General features: G+C 32.5%; 1 protein-coding gene across 1 annotated transcript; it reads left to right on the top strand.

Moving 5' to 3' along the window:
- The first annotated feature begins 8,116 nt into the window (after window positions 1–8,116).
- Window positions 8,117–18,631, top strand: LOC125049561 (probable 3-hydroxyisobutyrate dehydrogenase, mitochondrial). The gene is made up of 6 exons (XM_047648931.1): window positions 8,117–8,304; window positions 11,690–11,872; window positions 12,580–12,697; window positions 14,202–14,412; window positions 17,932–18,088; window positions 18,446–18,631. The coding sequence occupies exons 1-6, from the start codon at window positions 8,176–8,178 to the stop codon at window positions 18,605–18,607; spliced, it is 960 nt and encodes a 319-aa protein (XP_047504887.1). The 5' UTR covers window positions 8,117–8,175; the 3' UTR covers window positions 18,608–18,631.
- The last annotated feature ends 1,193 nt before the right edge of the window (window positions 18,632–19,824 follow it).

Raw genomic sequence — 19,824 nt, 5'->3', positions numbered from 1 at the left:
AAAAAAATTTATCAACAAATGGCGGGAATTTTTTTTTTGCAAATCAATAAATATCTTGTATTAATAAAAAAACGATTATATGATGATTTAGAAAAAAAAATTTTTTAAGTTTTTGTTTAAGTAAAAAAAATGTTATAAACAAAGTATAAATATTTTTTTAACTTTTATGGCACGATCTTGTTAAGTATGTATGTAAGAAAGGCTCTACGAAGCGAAATATTTTTACGACCATTATTTAAACATTTTTTTTCACTTACAATTAAGACGGTCGTTCGAGAAAATTTCGTTTGTTAACAATTATTTAACTTGTTGAAAAATTAACTTTAAGTAAAATTTTCAACGGGAATAAATTAATTATAGTGTTCAGAACACACCATAATTTTTTCAAATTTAAAAAAAAATATTCAATACCTTAAATTAATTAATTAATGTGCCGTAGTCGCTTTTGACGCCACGCGCGAATCCTAAAAATGTCACCCGCAGACCTATTTTCAGCGTTAAATTAAAATTATAAATAATGGAGATAGAGTTCCGAGAGCTTGGAGTTTTTTATTGTAAATTTCCTCTTCTTTCAGAATCTTTATTTGAAATTTCTTAAATATTAATAGTTTATTAAATATTGGCAAAAAACTAAATGCCATTTTTTTTTCATCTTTAATTGTCTATAACTTTTGTAATTTTTTATGTGCTAATACACGCTTTTAGCACATTTTTCTAGGCGTCATTCTGGATCCAATAAGCTATCGCACATAATTTTAAGAGCAGTATCTCTATTTTGTTCCGTTTTTAACTTGTCGACTAGACTAGTATATAATATCTCCATTTATCACCCCTCCAAACTGATTAAATTCCGCGCACATTAGAATCTTAGTGGAGGAACATTGGGCAAATGTATGAAAATAAATTGTTTCGATCAAAACATTTCCTGATAATCCAAGCATTCCCTGACATATCCCTGATACAATCGGACATAAACCACATTTTACGTCTGTAATATAATTTAAGGCAAGTAGGTGAGCAGCCTTCTCTCCTTATCAACAATTATTGTTTTATCGATAATCAAACTCAGGATCTGCTGGTTCTACACATATGTAACCAATAAGCCATAAAGGCGTGTGTTGTTTAATAAATAATCATATTTACGTTATTTATCGTTATATTATATAATTATAAATTAATTATGGACGACTCAGCACTATCATTCACACTCACATATCATTTTCATTCATGTTTAAAAGACTTATTATAATTAGTTTTTAATTAAATTAATATTAGTTTATATTGTTTCAAACATATTTACTACCTTCTTGCTGAATGACTTGTTATGAAAGGAAAAAAAATTGGAGAAAGGTTGCAACATTTAATATATATACTAAAGAGGAAAATTGTCCTGAACACACGTGTTAAATACAAAATAAATAATAGTTAAAAAAAACTAAAAAACACGCTTTTAAAGCACATCAAACTAAAAAGTGAAAAATAATTCCTAATTTAGGCTGAAAATGGTAATGAACAAAAAATACTGGTATTATTGTGAAAAAACGTTGGTTGCTCGATAGACGAAAAATATGGCACAGAGCGAGTATTCATTTTTTTTTCGGATTATTGGATTGTCATCGATCTTTGACAGGTGCGCAAAGTTTGAATTAAATCTGTCCGTTAAAAGTGGGTCAAAATCGAGTCCGAAGGAGTCGGTTACATACGTACATACATACAGGTGAAGCTAATATAAAGCGTGTAAAAACCATCTAATTGTAAATCTAAACCATTTTCGAATTCATACAAATTTTATCAAAATCTGTCCAGCCCTATATATAAGAATTTATCTTCTTAAAGATATGCACCATACCTATGGTATACCTGCGATATACACCATATAGATATGTTTCACCCCTTTTTTATAAACTGGAATTGGAATATGGAATCATAATAAATATAACTTGTCTATAAAGGGAGGGTGGGAGGCAATCGCAAACTATTCTTTGAATTTCAGATTAGGTTTTATTATGCTCAATTACTAAATATAAAGTTACGCTTCGATGATGAAGTGTCTATGTTTTTAACAAACGATGTAGTAATCATTATCAAGTGGCTCACAAGCGTTTTCGACGTAAATCTCAAGTAATAAATGGATATTTATCTTCCAAAATCTTCAGGGAAACGCTTTATTAATACCACTACACGTCAGTCCCCGGTGTTGGGTGAAAACTTTGTTTCAGATTCACGTACTCAAACTTGGGGCCCAGCGATAAAGGGTCTCCGCTTACTTCTAACTCATATCCAGCGGCGTTGCAATTCCTATTTTTGCCTGTTTGCCTCCTATTACATAAAAACAAAAGAATTTGAAAAATATTGTTTGGGAGTATTTAAAAAATATGAATATTTTTCGTCTTACTAATAAAATGAAAATATCCTAAAATGAAATTTGATTGTAGAAATAAACACTTTTCTATTACGAAATTCCATTTCATCCAGGTCTTAATATTATTAAGATAACAGTTCTAAAGATATTAAAGATTCAATAGTTAGAAAACAAAATAACGATCGGCGAAATAAAAATCTTCATGGGCAGTTGCCAATAGAAGTCTTACACCAATCTAATATAGATATATAACTATCGTTTAATTGGTTGAAATAATGAGTATAGAGTCTTCAGTAGAGAGAGCAAGTACTGTAGAGTTTGCAATACAAGCCGACAGGCCAGCATCAGCGTATTAAATGATTCTATAGATGGAAAATGTCGGTTATGTGCCGACAAAGATGAAACAGTGCAATACATAACATCGGGTTGCGAGAAACTACCCTGGTACTAATTACGTAAAGAGACACAATCATTTAGTTTTATACGTTTATTGGTGCTAAGGAAGGAAACATAAAATGTAAGTAAATAGTGGTTGAAGGAAAGAAAAAGAAAAAAAAATGAAGTCTAGTAAAAGAAAATGAAGCAGCAAAAGTTTTATTTGAAATAACCGTACGTCACTATCACACACGTTTGGTGGCGGCAGACCATCGGTAATGGAGAGGCAACGAAAAACGTAGAATCTTATATTATTGACATATACTGAATAAAAAAACTGTCTTATGCGAGCAGAAAAATTAAACGTATTAAATAATTAAAATACCATATAAATAGTAGCTTGATTAAATTCTAGGGCTCCAAGATTCAGGGCTACCAAGATCGTACAATAACTTAGTACGTCCTTGAACACGGATGCTATAAATCAAAACTTGTAATAATCTTGACTATAAATCTTCTATGTAGGATGGCTACATCTCAGTAATGTTTTAGTCAACGTATTGCTAAAATTTAGCTTATCTTGCAGAAGACTTGTTAAGCTAAATAAGCTAGATATCTGTTTATACATGCGATTTAAAGCATCATTTTTAAAAATGAATAAAGATTATTATTATATTAAGCCATTTTTTTTTATAGAACGGGTAGCAAACGGGCAGGAGGCTCACCTGATGTTAAGTGATACCGCCGCCCATAGACACTCTTAATGCCAGAGGGCTCGTGAGTGTATTGCCGGCCTTTTAAGAATTGGTACGCTCTTTTCTTGAAGGACCCTCGAATTGGTTCGGAAATACTTCAGTGGGCAGCTGGTTCCACATAGTGGTGGTGCGCGGCAAAAACTGCCTTGAAAAACGCTCAGTTGTGGAACGGCGGACGTCGAGGTGATACGGGTGGAATTTTGTATTCTGTCTCGACGTCCGATGATGAAACTCAGCTGCAGGTATTAATCCGAACAACTCATCTGAACACTCTCCGTAGTAAATGCGGTAGAAGATGCGGAGTGACCCCACATCTCTACGCAACGCCAAAGGATCAAGCCGCTTTTTCAAAGTTTAATAAAGTTTTTTAATTAGATATTTATATTAAATTAATCTTTATTAAATATATTTCATATAAACAATCAAGTATACAGTATTTTCAATTTTCTTTACAAATTGATTGGTTATATTTTCTGCATGAGACAAACTTCGATGTATGTTAAGACTAACAAAGAAATTTCTCTAGGCGCAATACAAAGTTTTCACATGTATCTATTGATCTTAAAATGTCAATTATCTACCGACTTGAATTTTAAAATTCATTACATAAATGAGTCTTGCGAGAGAAAATTTAATTAACGTGTTTTATTTAAAGGAAAGTAAGCAGCTTTATATGGCTGACAGATATTATCGATTTTTGGGTCTATGACTAGCTAGTTTTCACTAAGGGTCTGTTTCTCAATGGACGGATAAGTTCTACATAAGTTCCAAATTAGCTATTAATTACTTATTGGTAGGATAAACACTATTGTTGCGTTTCACGACTGTCAGATAGCGCTATTCGTCACATAAAGTCCATAAGTTATGAGACCGATGAATGTCAAATAGCACAATTCTTCCAAATAATTTATTTGTTGCATAGCTATTTGGTACTTTATCCATACATGTGAAACAGACTCTAAATCTTTTATCGTATCAGGAAGGTTTTAGCACACATAGAAAGAACGCACGTCTAGAAAGCGAAGTTGCCTTAAATTAATTATTAAAGTTAAATCAATAATACTGATGAATATTTAATCTATGAAATTTCGTGCGCCTACATTAAATTAAACGGAATACGAACATAGTATTTGCTCACCTTTCAAATTAGAAAGACAAAGGCCTAACCGCTCCATTGAACCAGGTAGATTGTAACAATGGTTAATTTTGGTTCGTATTAATAAATCCATGGGCTCGTTTATTATTAACATTAATCAAGCCGTTAATTGGGTTCTCTTTTGGACTTTAAAAAGGTGGAAGTTGCTTAACTTAAGGTTGACTGACTGTTTTGGCATGTTATTATCTTGTATATAAAATTCTCACAATGTTAGTTACCATACTCCTCCGAAACGGCTCGACCAATTTTTATCAAATTTTATATGCATATTCAGTAGGTGTGAGAATCGGCTACTATCTATTTTTTACACCCCTAAGTGATAAGGGTTGTCCACACCTAACATTTTATTTTTATTTTTTGGACGAAATTTTAATTTTAAATTTTATTATAATGTGCCATTAAAACTACATACAACCCTAAATTTTTACCCCTCTACGATCAACCCCTATTTTTATTGAACTAAAAATATGTTTCCTAGAAATAATATACATGGAAAAAACAACGTTTTCCGGGTCAGTCAATAAAAATAAGTCCACTGTCCCATTGCTGGTACATATTATTACGTAAAGGCAAAAAAATCTTGGCTTTTGAATCTGATGATTTATATGAATAAAAACGATTTTGGTGTTAGAAAATGTAGTTTTACTTTTGAGATGATTTTTATCACAGACAATGACATATAGTTTTGTGTCAGGGTTGCCAGCATAAACGAGAGATGTACTAGTAATATGAGTTGGTGAACTAGGGTTCAGTTTTTCTAATTTCGACAAAATCGATAAAGAAAAATGGTTATTTATAGTCTGTAAACAACGTAACCCATAAAATTAGAAAGTCTCAAGTTTGTTTAAAAACTCTACTTCATTTACTAATCTTACTTTGCAATTTTTAATTAGCAACTTACACTATTCCTAAGTCATAAACAACACTAATAATTTATGTTTTCCCGTTTCCATGCAAATCGGTTCACGTCCTAGTTGACCTCAGTTATAAACTCTAATGAAACTCCAATGAAAAATGTATTTAAGAACAAGAAAAGGTATCATCAAATATTCTGAAAAGAAATTTTCATTAATCTAAAAATGTACTTAATTTTAAATGATGCATTGAAACAAGTGGCACAAACCTCGCTATCCATAATGGGTAGCAACGTTTCATTGTTCAAATACAAAGAAGGCATAATTAAGATAAAACCAACACAATCGCACCTACCGCTAGATCGTTTTGCGCCTATTATTATTGTGGCTGAGCGTAATGAGATTAACACACATTAATTGTAATAAACTTTTATACGCATTTACGTAGCTTAAGCACGTCATTTCGTCTTCAAAGTAATTCAAATAAAGTACATTCATATTTTTTTTTTAAAAGACAATTCACACCAATTGACCTAGTCCCATGCTAAGGGTGCGTGTACTTATGTACGCGCGTAAGAAGTTATACTTCTTTGGCTTTCTTTATTTTCTTTAAATATTAAATAATTAATAATTAATAAATAAAAATTTAGTATATTATTCAATTATTAATTAATATTCATAATAATAATTATATATTTTATTATATTATTCATTCAATTTGATATCTAGGTATGTTTTATAACCTTTTAACTAAGTAACAATAGGTCTTTGTGAAAAAGCATTGCTAAATTTCTTTGAAAAAATAATTAAAACTCCTTTATTTTTTTTAAAAGTACTACAAAGGTCATTATGGTCATTCAAAATTCTGGTTTAAACAACTTAATGAGCGATTTAGTCGGCAACTTCATTCTGTTAATTTTGTGTCACGGTACGCGCGCATCGTAAAATTTCACTGTCATCAATTTTTTATAACGCGCCTAAAGAAGTATAACTTCAAAGAATCAGTATTTAAAGTAAAAGTTTTAATTAAAAAAATTGTTATAAACAAAGTATAAATATTTTATTAACTTTTATGCCACGATCTTGTTAAATATGAATGTAAGAAAGGCTTTTGCAATTTTTTATGTGCTAATACACGCTTTTGGCACATTTTTCTAGACGTAATTCCGGATCCAATGAGTTATCGCAAATAATTTTAAGAGCAGTATCTCTATTTTGTACCATTTTCAACTTGTCGACTAGACTACGCCACCGAACTCAACACAAGCCACGCCTTTAACGAACATGATGACCTTCATAGCTATGTTACATAATATACGAATATGATAAGCACGTGATAGCCGGTTATCGGAAAGTTCAAATTATTGTCTGTAACCTTATGAAACTAAATTAAGAAAAAATTATGCTACATCCATTAGTTAAATTACCTGTCACCATGAATATTGTCTTTTTTTTGAAGATAGGAGGTCAACCTAGGTCAAAGTCAAAGAAAGATAAGGGTTTTTTTTTATATTAAAAATGTATGTTGATATTGTATTGTGTACGTACAGTGTATATGTTACTGTAAAAGCTCGAACTTCCGTAAATCCTAAGATATTCCAGTAAAACCTAAAGGCCGATTTACATTATCTTAGTGTTTAGGAGAGTGCTTTAGGATAGTACTTTAGTTGAAACATGTAAACGCTACTTGCTTTAGTACGGTTCTACTTGACTTTCAAGTTGAATCAAAATAGAATCGCTTTTTATTTTTGTTACAAGTGATACCCCTCCCGCGCCCGCGCACCCCCCCCGAGACCTTCCCTCGTTGTGTGTAAACACGTAATTTAGTCAAATCTTTAGGAGAGTGCATAAGTGCCGTGGAACGCGTGCGTGTTTTTTGATTTTTAAAGATGGCTAAATGGTCGGAAGATACAACTATCAAATTTGTGTCTGACTATGTTGTTCACGAATGTTTGTGGAACGTTAAAAACAATTTATACAAAAACAAACCGGCTAGGCATTCGGCATACACTGCCTTAAAAGAAGCTATTTTGTTTATTATTTATATTTAGTTTATTTATTTCGAATAAAATCTCGTCTTCTATTTGTTCCATAACTACAGTTGGTATTTTGCGTAGAATAGAGCGTATTTGCCGACGTCGTTGCGCGTTCATTGTGGCGCTGTAATGATACTCTACTGGAAGAAATGTAAACGTTCACTCGCAACGCACTAAAGCACTAAAGAACTTGCCTTTCAAGTTGTACTAAAGCACTCTCCTAAATACTAAGATAATGTAAATCGGCCTTAACGTATAGGACGGGTATTGCGACTGCGGAGTGCGGACCAAAACACGCATCACGAGACTGACAGCCACGGGCCAACCTTTAGTAATGGGGAGGCCTCATAAGAAGAATAATATCAATACATCGTAACATTTTTGTGTTGTTATAGTAAATACTCTGAAAATCTCAGTATTGTCGAATTAGAATTAGTGTAAGTTAATTTCGATTATATAATGTAATTAACATTTCATTTCCCTTTAAAAGCTGAAGCCATTAAAATAATCCTCATGTTTATTCTATTAAAACAAATAATAATTAAAATACGTCAGAATCTTCAATCTACAGTTAAAAACAAGAACCAGTCATACTGCGCACGCGCAATCAAGCAGTCGTGTTATTTATACATTCGAAATGGCGGCGCGTGTCTCTCGGCATTTTTTGATAACCAGCCGGTCGTACAGCTCCGGTAATGACAAGAATGTGGCCTTTCTGGGACTCGGGAACATGGGGGGATTTATGGCTGCTAATTTAGTCAAAAAGGTGAGAATTATCTCGTATGGAAACATATTCAGTGAAAGTGTTTTCTTAAGTAGATAAAGTCGATATTGATCTAAATTTAATATAAAGTTGTGTTCGTACATTTAGTTAATAGCTAAACTTGTTTTTATTGATCATATAATGTTAAAAAACAATTGAATAAGGATTTCGATAAATTAATATTGTGTTACGATATTAAATCTAAGATGTTATATACGGGTAGCATTTATGCATATGATTAAATGAATTAATACATTTTAAATTACGTGTTTGAATGTCAATTCGGTCTGGCATGAGGCACAATTGGGGTTTGATAAGGTTGAAAGACGTAGCTTGATACAATTTGAATGTGTTATTTTGTTTATGAAATTGAATTATTCTGTTTGTTTCGTTTGCTGAATTTAATCTAACATTTTAATCTATCTCCGTAACGTGAAAGAGATTCTTGTTTAAGGTTTCTCAGGCGTTTACAACTGTGAACAAACACTTATAGATAAAAATCAAAGGATTGTTGCCAAGTCGGAATAATGACAATTATAAAATAAAATAAACATTGTTATCTCTGAACAGAACTGATAATGTTATGTAAATTTTTATTATGATGTAATTACAAAATATGTCAGGATTAAATTCTGTCTTCACACGATAAGAACTTATATGATGTGACAACTCTAAGTTTAGAAAGTAACCTTATTAATAAATGTATACTAAGATCAGATAAACTTCAAGGATTAATCTAGTATTAATACACATGGAGTAACCAAAGTTTAAGTTAACGTATCGTCAACCACACCACCACAAAATGTCAACTATCAATAGAACGTAGGTCCTACGAGAACCGGTCTTGTCTTCGCGTTTGCCTCAATATTTGATTTATAGATTAAAACAGTGTATGAAATATAAAATGTAAAAATAATGATTTAAGATTTATAGAATACTAGCAGACTCGGCCAAGCGTTGGCTAAGGTTTTTGTTATACATAGTAGTAAACTATTCAAGGGAAACAGTAGGAGAACACCAGTCATTGGGACCACCATGCTTTTTTGGTGGTTATGCCATTAAATTGTAGCTAGTGTAAAACGTTGGTACTTTCAACACAGCTGTTAGAATTGTGACTGTCAAATAATAATCACTTAATTGGCATTAAAATAATATTGGGGGTATAAATTAAGATAAAAGCTTTATCAAAGTTAGATCAAACTGCACTCAGTGTGAAAATTTGATTGAAATCGGTTAAGTAGTGTAGGAGTCCATAGCGGACAAACAACGTGACGGGTAATTTATATATATTACGATATAAATGAGGTTAAAAATTACATTTTCAATTCAATACATTTAACATGATGAAATGGCTCAGTCGAAATTATATTAAAATGTCAAGAAGCGATGATATTATATATTCTGCGTTTGGAGAATGGAAATATAAAGTGTAAGTTTAGACAGTTTTTATCCATTATGCTAATCATCCGACCTTACTTTATTCATTGTTATATTGGTTTATTATTCAGCTACAGCGGCAACGTACCTCAGCTTACTCAAGTACTTGGAAATCTTTGTTAAAGCTGTTTTCATGGTACATTTAAATAGTATATTCCGGGTGTACGTAAGGTATAATTCAAAGTTCCTCTGTATAAAACGATATTCCTACAATGGAATAGAAGTGATTAGAGCAAGCGCTGAGACAAGAATTAAGATTTTTTTAAGACGGATGTATGTATGGTATGGTATGAATGTTAGTATGGATATTGACTGTACAGGCTCGATAGGAAATGTTATGACTAAGAAGCAAAAAAACCTTTGTAAATTGCAGGCTCTTCGCAGACCACGTCTGCTATAAAGTATTGTCGTGTAGTTTGTTTAGATGTGTACTGGTATAACTAGGGACGATGTTGTCGTCGAAAAGGTATTTTTGTATGGTTTAAGAACTCCTACTTTAATCTCTATGTATTCTTAGAGATAGGATATAAAAAAAATATGTCTAATAATAATATATTTGTCCAATATTAATAATTTCTTTATTTAATTTATTTCTTTGATTTATACGTAGTTTGCTTATCTCTTACCATCTTTTTATACAAGTAGCACAGAATTTTATTCCACTTCCATTAAAAGATTTAAATAGAACAAAACCATAACCAATTTAACGTTCCTTTTAAGGTAATTTACAATTAAAATCTTTTTAAATTTATGCAAAGATTATGTTAAACAATGCAGATAGTGCTTTTGCGTTACATTAAGGTGGAGGTATTAGCAAAATTGGTTATAAAAACTGTTTAATGAAACAGTGAATGATGAAAACTTAAAGGCGATGAAAATTAAAAGATGTATGGATAAAATATAGAGCAGTGTTGGCCTAGTGGCTTCAGCGTGCGAGTCTCATACCTGAGGTCGTAGGTTCGATCCCCGGCTTTGCACCAATGGACTTTCTATCAATGTGCGCATTTAACATTTGCTCGAACGGTGAAGGAAAACATCGTGAGGAAACCGACATGTCTTAGACTTTAAACGGCGACGGCGTGTGTCGGGTACTGGAGGCTCCTACTTGCCTATTAGATTTAAAAATGATCATGAAACAGATTCAGAAATCTGAGGAGAAGACCTAAAGAGGTTTTAGCGCCACTGATTTATTTATTTATGGATAAAATATGTTGGTTGTAAGTACCAGAATACTAATTGTAATTTAGAACCACGTGGAAATCAATCTGTTGCAAGATTAAATGAGTTAACATACATATTGTAGGCCAGTGTTACGCAAACTTTTTGCGATCCAGTAACTAGGAAAACTAAAATGTTTGGACGTACACCGGAAATTAAAAATCAGTTTTAAGTTATAATAATCATATTTAATGCGACATATGAGCCTGTTTAATTGAGTATATATGGTCTAAATTTGGAGTAATTGTTGACGGGGCTGCTCTCATCTCTTTGTCGAATGTCCTAAGATCCTTCAGATATGCAAGTGAAACCTCAGAATTAAAAAAAAACTTTTTAACCGGATTAAAGTTATGTATTATTATAAATTTACAATTATTTAACATAATTTTAAATTTTACCGACTTTTCGCGTGCTTTACAGCGTGCGTGGTCACGGTGACTGAAGACAAAAGGTGTTGGATGTCAAAAAGTATCACAGCTGTAGAAAAAAGTTGCATTATCTGTATTTATTTCCCCGGAGTTGGTATCGACTAACTTTAATCCGGTTAAAAGTTTCTTCTTTAAATGTGTAAAGGTTATGTCAATAAAAGGCAATACTACCTCAGAATTAGATAAGTTTATTAAATTACCTTATTTTTTCGCCATACTAACTAATGACCACGGTACACCAGTATGCCGCACCTTTGCGGAACACATTGTAGGCGAATCCTATCAGACCTTTTTATTGTTTCTAGGGCTTCAACGTCCGTGGTTACGATCCATCGAAGGAAACGTTGACCGCTGCAGCTAAAAATGGTGTGACCAGCGCTAATTCTATCGCTGCAGCCGTCGATGGAGTTGATGTTGTTGTATCAATTTTACCCAGCAACAAAGTCGTTCTGGAAGCATATCTAGGAAAGGACGGTGTAATTGATCACGTAAGTAAATTTGCCTAAAACGCAAATGGTGAGATTTACCTGCAAGTCAAAACATTTGAACTGTATTTGTGTCATCACGGTCACTGCTTAGTATTATAGGAAAGAATAAAGAGAACGAAAGATTCCTCCATTTCTAAGAGGTCGAAAAGTCAACGCTTCATAATAATTTTGAGTACGTTAGAACCTTGAAGAGGGTTCATTTATAATCTTTATATAATATATATACATATAATAGCTGACCCGGCAAACGTTGTTTTGCCATATTATATATTATTTCTAGGATAATTTTTTTTAGTTTAATAAAATAACTATCTACTATAATAAAAAAATGGGGTTGATTGTAGAGGGGTGAAAATTAAGGGTTGTTTGTAAATTTGTATGCTGTATCATAAAAATATAAAAACAAAAATTTTGTCTAAAAAATAAAAAAAAAATTTTGGGGTGGACACCCCTTATCACTTAGTGGGTTGAAAGATAGATAGTAGCCGAATCTTAGACTTACTGAATATGCATAAAAAATGATAATAATCGGTCGAGCCGTTTCGGAGGAGTATGGGAACGAACACTGTGACACGAGAATTTTATATATATGTAATATGTATATAGTATTGACTACTTTTAATACTGATACGAATACACTTTATTTGCATCAATATTTAAGTATATTTAGAGTGAAGAGATGAATAAAGTGTTATGTACTGTTTCAGGCACCCAAGGGTTCTCTTTTAATCGACTCCAGCACTGTAGACCCCAATGTACCGAAGCAGATTCATCCCGTTTCATTAGAAAAAGGGAAGGGATTTATTGATGCCCCTGTCTCTGGAGGTAAGGAAATCTTAGAGAGTAGCGACACATTATATTGTAGGCTAACGGCTAATCAAAGGACAGCTATTGCACAGTCAAGGATCGTCATGCTCGCTTAAATGTCATTGCTTGTTGCGGCGTCCATGCGTCGGGTCTCTCTCCCTAAAATATGGCGAGGGGGTCGATGGCTGGCCATGCGTCATGCTCGTGAACGGGTGCTGTTTGTGGTGACTGGTCGTACTTGAATTCGTGTATGCGGTGATGTTGGTTATTTCGACTATGTGTTTGCGTGTTGTTCCCACGAGAATGTAAGTGCGTGCTGCTATTTCACCATGCCTCCTGCTGATAGAGGACAAATGGGACAAATGGTCACATGGGACATGGTGTAATGGTTGCAGCTCCTTACAAACATTTTGTAAAACAAAAAAAAATGACGATTAAAAAGAGTGGCGGAGAGTTTATTGCCAGTTCTTCTCTCCCGTTCTACGCCCTTGAGAACTGGCAGTAAATGTAAAATTAGAAGCATTAATATTTATATTTTTTACTGACAAGTCATAAGTGTACATTATGTATGATTTTTTACTTTACTTTTACTTTTAGTAATAATGATCACGTAATCTAAAATGTTTGACATAATATAGGTGATGATTAAAAAATCTTTTTTATTACGTAAAAATCAACAACAGTCTGTTATTTAGTGAGATAATGTTTACTCTATTTTAATGATAATTTCAATGTCTTGATAAAGCATTCTGTTATCGTAGTCGCTTTGCTCTCATTTCATAAAATGAATATATTATGGTAAAATATACTTCATAACTTCAGCCGCTATTTTCGGTTTAGTCGAGAAAAACTACACGATGTATATTAGGTATATCGTAGTAGTATTGAAATTAATTAGTCACTACTTTAACCTACTTAATTTATTCCATTTGTTCCTTGAATTTGTATTTTTGACTAAGAAAATCCGATAGAGTCTCTATAGATTCTATGATAGAGAAGTTTTTCCAAATGGCTGTGCCGGGCCTATGTCTCTGCTGGATTATAAGATGTTGAATACGCTTTAAAATATCTTTCCTCATCATACTGATATAATTAGATACATAATCGATTTGCTTTAAAAATTATAGTAAAATCATGCGCATCGCGTAGAATATTTTCACACATGTTACTTTTTTTTTGTTATTTTCAGAAAACCTGATAACTCATGTATCAATAGACAATATATGTTTTTTTTTTATAAAAATCAAAACATTATGAAATATTTACATTTGTGTGGTGGAATCAGAAACAAAGCTTAATTGTTCCGTTCATCAAGAAGTCCAAAATTTTCCTAAAATAGCTAAAAAGACGAATGACATAAGATTATATAATTCAATTAACCGCATACAGATGTGTGTAATACAGTTACAGACAACTGTGTGTGTTCTAGCTTACAGTTTCGAATAATACCTAGAATTAGTCCCTTCAAAACCTTTAGTATCGGATTATACGCTTGGGTTTAGTACGTGAATCTTTGTTTCAGGCGTTATGGGCGCTCAAAACGCAACTCTGGCGTTTATGGCTGGTGGCAGAAAGCAGGACTTTGATAGATCTCTGCCTCTGTTGGAGGCTATGGGAGCCAAGCAGTTTCACTGCGGAGAGATCGGGTCGGGACAAGTGGCCAAACTAGCAAATAACATGCTCATGGGTATTACTGGAATGGCCACAGCGGAGTGCATGAATATGGGTATTAAGTAAGTATTATTGTAATTATTGCCTGTGAGGTTGTCAGGAAAGTAAGCTTAGGTGTCTAACCTACAATTTCCAATCGGTTACCCAAAAGTTATAGTAGGCACGGATCACACAAAATAATTAATTACAGATGTCCAATATAAGCCTCGAATATGCTGTATAAAAAAATATAAACGTCAAGAAGGTACACACATTTTTGTATATACATATAAACCCATACCAATATAAAAATCGTTAGGCGATGTGGCATCAAATAATTTTGTGTTACCTTTTGCTCAGAACATTTTACAAGGCGCGTGATATTAAGTTGCTTCTTGGAATTTTCAGTCGTATAAACGTAAGTTTATGAGAAATATATAAGTATCATTTTATATTAATACTCATATTAGTTAGCTCGGCTTAAGTGGTATCATTTGATATAACAAGGATTTATTATACTCGAATAATATTATTATAATAAGCTCAATCAGCGGATTATACTCTTAAGTAATATAACGGAATTCCCGAATACCATTTTATTAATTATACTATGCGGTTAGAGTTTCTAATAAACAATTTAATTAATTAATAATTGTATATCACATTCCCAGTTCATTTAAAAGTGCTTCTTTATCCTTGTCCACTGCATTAACGAATAAAATAATGCGTTGAGCAAAATGTTTTGGGATTTAACTAAATTAAGTCGACGAAACAAATTCGTTACATTCGTCACGTCAAAACAAATGATGGTTGGGGAAGTTAGTAATTTGCAAGTGTCCAAGTGACTGCCTCATTATTGTTAATTTGCTCAGCTTTACAGCAAAATGTAGGATCGTCACGTACTGGGGTTAGGTGTTTGTATCGTTGCGTGTCAAATGCAGCGATTTTTAGGCGCGTCTATAGTTTTTAAAATGTTCCCTAGACTTTGCATACTGGAAAAATGATAGATAAAGCGATGGTTCACTTCGCTTGATTGTTATTTGTGTTATCCAGGGAACGTGTCGCGTGACGTTTACTAGAAAAGCGGTTGACAAATCACAATCAAGCTGAACGAGCCAGTGTTTTATCTTTCATGTTATTTTTTTTTTTTCATGTTATGTTTCAGGAAAATAAAAACCGATACTAAATTGATATACTGTCATATATCTTATTTCACTATCTAGTTCATGAACGTCATACTTTATATACTTACGACTTTTAAATATTACATCATTATGCTGCCCTAAACAAGTAGTATATAACATCGTGACATCTAACTCTGTGCGACATATATGTACATCAATTCACTAGTAACCATGCCACTATAAAACTTCTAGTATACTTAAAATATACATAAGCTATATTTTAGTAAAAAAAAATGAAATTTTTACTTCCATACTTAATCAAATAGGGAAAAGAAAGATCTATACGAACAGCAAAGCGCGAGTAAAAAAAAAATCCCATTAGTAAATCTACTCCAAAAAACTCGGAATTACAATTAGCATTTTTTTAAAGGCTACTTTTTACGTATTTGTGTTCATACCCACTAGAGAGATGCCCCATAAGTGAAACAATGCTACCAATAGTCAGATTAGTAAAAAATAGGTTACATTAAACGTTACGTTTGTATAAGACCTTAAAAATGTTTTGTGTAGAAGCTATTATCTAAATGTAAATTTGACAGAATTTCAGACAAATACAATTTCCTCTCAGATTGAAGTAATTTAGAGTTTGACATCGGCTTATACATCAAGGTAATAAATTATTAAAATAATATTTCAAGATGAAAAGTAATAAGACGTTACTAACCGAACGGGTCTACTAACACTACGGCAATCGAGTTTACGTGGAAATGGTCATTTGACGAATGGTCAATTTTATATTACCGTTGCATAATGCGAAGTATAGTAACTTAGTATCTTTTAAGTAAAGTATATATCTGCTTATTAAAATATACTACTACTATTGCTTTATTAAAATATACTACTATTTAAAAGCAGCTATTTAGAGTTCATACATAGAGACGTGTTGTAAATTTCAGGTTTAATTAACGAATTTATAAAATACTAGCTGGCCTGGCGAACATCGTACCGCCTAACAGTTGATTCTTTATTTTTTTTAAATACTTATTCTGCTATTCGGGACACCGGTCTAGCTAGTAAGATAAAAAAAAGAAAGTTGATAATACAACAAATACATTATGTCAAAAAATAAAAATTTACCTTCCCGGAACCCCTCCACTAACAATTGAACTTTATGGTATGTTATTAAAGTTCAAATTGACTTTTAAGTATTATTACGAATATTTTGTATGGGAATATAGAAAAGTGTTGTTTTTAGACTTTTTCACTGAATTTTTTAAATTTTTCTCTCCGTAAGAACCATCCTCGTATTTCAAGGAATATTATAAAAAAAGAATCAGACAAATCGGTCAAGCCGTTTTCATGTTATGTCGTGACAACGGAAAACGGGTTTCATTTTTATTTATAAAATACTAGCTGCCCCCGCGAACTAAATGTGATTTTACTTAGCCTAACTTTTTAGTATATACCCACTTTTCCGGAATGAAAGTTAGGTTAATACTCTATATAAACCTCAGAGTTCAAGTTATAACTTCTTAACTAACAAATAAAAAATAGATCGTAGAGGGTAGAAGCAAATGAAGGGTTGTATGTATTTTCGTATGCTGTATTATTAAAAATATAAAAAATTGTCTAAAAATAAAATAAACTTTTTTTTGGGTGAACCCCTTATCACTTAGGGGTTTAAAAGATAGATAGTAGGCGGTTCGGAGGAGTATGGGAACGAACATTATGACGCGAGAATTATATATATATATATATATAGAGCACTTCTTTATTTCAAATAAAATTAATCCATCTAACATGAACTCTGAAGTATATTCAAATAATTCCGTCTGATCATGTGTTGAAATTTGTTCTATATCCCTATGTCCTGAAGAAATACTTTTGAGTGAAGGAATATTTTATATCAAGTTCACTGAGTAGGCTTAAGTGGTATCTTCGAATGGCCAATCATATTTGTATGTAAATCAAAGGGTTGAGGGTTTTTTATTGAAGGCGTCAAAGTCGTCATTTCACTTGAGATTTGGGTTATTCTGAGATTTAAGATGGTTTTTTGCTATGAAAAGGAATGTGTATTGATTGATATATTCTTATTTTGTACGGCTTGAACCAATAAGTGAGAAGTCTTTGTTCTTCTACTGTACAATTTGGGATCTACCATCTCTTGCTCACGATATTTGCTTTCACCGGACGAGCACGTGTTAGACATCGAGACACATAGACATATCCTTTCCTAGAAAAAGGGCGTACCAATTCTTAAAAGGCCAGCAGCGCGCTTGCGAGCCTTCTGGCAGTAGGAGTGTCCATGGGCAGCGGTATCACTTAATCTGAGAGCCTCCTGCCCGTCTGCCTCCTGTAACATAAAAAAAAAACACTTTACGAACGTTTGTAACGTCGTTACATAGTATAATTTTCACTGTTGTATTAGTCATTGTATACGTACATCGGCCATAACATAGTTCCATTTTTATTTTATAGAATGGGTCTAGATCCTCAAGTACTGTTGGATGTACTGAACAATTCATCAGCTCGGTCCTGGTCTACTGAAGTCTATTGCCCGGTACCTGGTTTAGTGCCAACTGCACCATCTAGTAGAAATTATGATAACGGCTTCAAGAATGAGCTGATGGTCAAGGTACGTGTTAGAACTATTGATAAGAAGGTGCAAAATCTTAAATATGCCTTACATATAAATCAGTTTAAATAAAGTTAAATATTTTAAAATACGTAAAGTTAGTTTATTTGTTATATTCATTTGCATTGACGGTGATCTTTTTAAAGAAATGTTTAAGCTTACATAAAGTCATCGAAATGTAATACATATTTAATTTCTATTGCATTTCGAAACTCTGATAGTAATACAAATCCTAATAAAATATTTAAAAGATTTTTGTAAAATATATGTCAATTGTTAATAATTTGATAAACATCAGAGTAAACGTAAAAATGTTTTTATTAACTAAAAAACGTTTAATAAATTTAATTTTTTCAGGACTTGGAATTGGCCAGTCAGATGGCGTTAGGCATTCGGTCACCCATCCCACTTGGAGCTGTTGCGACGCAGCTTTACCGAGTGGTACAGAGTCGTGGTTATGGCGAAAAAGACTTTTCCTTCATATACCAGTTATTAAAAAACGAGATTGCTAAAAAGTAGATTAAATTATATATATTTTTTGTATGTTATATTTTTTCGACCCTTGCCTTATTATTCTTTCTAAATTCTAGCTATTACCTGTTAGAAATTTTGCTATATAATAAATAAAAAAGTGTTTTTTTATTTCAAGTTAAATGAAAAAGTAATAAAAAATAGAATAGTGCGAAATAAACAGGCTCATATTTATTTTACCGTTAAATATTTTCTAAATGAAAACTCTGAAACTACGAGAACATTGAAAATGCCAAGACATAAAAAAATAAAAAGAAACCTCTTACAAACGTCAACATTATTTCAAATAAAAAGGCAGCGGCCACGGGATTGCGACATTTTTAATTTCCCGCGAAGGCTTAGAATGCGAATGGCCGCCATATTTGATTTTTTGTGTAAAAAATCGAAAGGACAATGGAGCGCCCTCCGTCGTAATCATATTTTTCTCACACAAAAGATTCTTATAATGTGGCCGAGTAATAAATGGGAGTCAAATGGTTGGTCATTCGGACCCTTTGCTGAGTTGCCCAAAACTGTAAATGTGGGGATTTTCTTTCACTCGCTAGTTAACGTTGATTGATTGCTTTGGTTTTTCCGTTCATGTTTAATTGCCGTGATAAATTAAAAGATTTCTTATTTTAAAGAATGTACGTACAACGTAATTATGTTTGGCAGTAATTAACAAAAACCTCATTCCTATTAAAAAATAAACTTTTTAGAAAAGTATTTTCGAAATTTTCGAAGGACAAATCTTTGTTTTTTATTTATTTTATTATTATTCATTACTTAAGATGTCATGTGGAACATGGTATAATGATTGCAGATCCTTACAAACGTTGTGTAAAATAAAAAACTTGGCGATTAAAAAGAGTGGCGGAGAGTTTATTCTTCTCTTCCGTTCTAAGCCCTTGATTTGAGAACTGGCAGTAAATGTAAAATTAGAAGCATTTAATGTCATATTTCTCTTTTGACGTTCATAAGTGTACATTGTGTTACCTACATGAATAAATGAGTTTTGCCTTTTGACTTTTGAGGATGACAAAAGAATTTTGTTTTCAAGTGCAAATAACATTTGTTAGCACGGTAAAGGACACGTAATGAAACTGACTTTTGTTAAAACCAAATTGACAACGTCGGTCACACAATGGGATCAGAATCTCAGACGTGTCGTTACCTAAATTAAGCTATTAATATTAATTCATGTAACCGTAACCCACGATGTCACC

This window comes from Pieris napi, chromosome 5 (genome assembly GCF_905475465.1).
Source record: "Pieris napi chromosome 5, ilPieNapi1.2, whole genome shotgun sequence".
NCBI lineage: Eukaryota > Metazoa > Arthropoda > Insecta > Lepidoptera > Pieridae > Pieris > Pieris napi.
This window is presented reverse-complemented; position numbering and strand designations above follow the sequence as displayed.

Excerpts from the sequence above, each read along its gene's own strand:
- LOC125049561 (XM_047648931.1), top strand. The coding sequence starts at position 8,176 with ATGGCGGCGCGTGTCTCTCGGCATTTTTTGATAACCAGCCGGTCGTAC. Across the intron at positions 14,413-17,931 it reads TGCATGAATATGGGTATTAA|AATGGGTCTAGATCCTCAAG; the intron begins GTAAGTATTATT and ends TTTATTTTATAG. Across the intron at positions 18,089-18,445 it reads AGAATGAGCTGATGGTCAAG|GACTTGGAATTGGCCAGTCA; the intron begins GTACGTGTTAGA and ends TAATTTTTTCAG.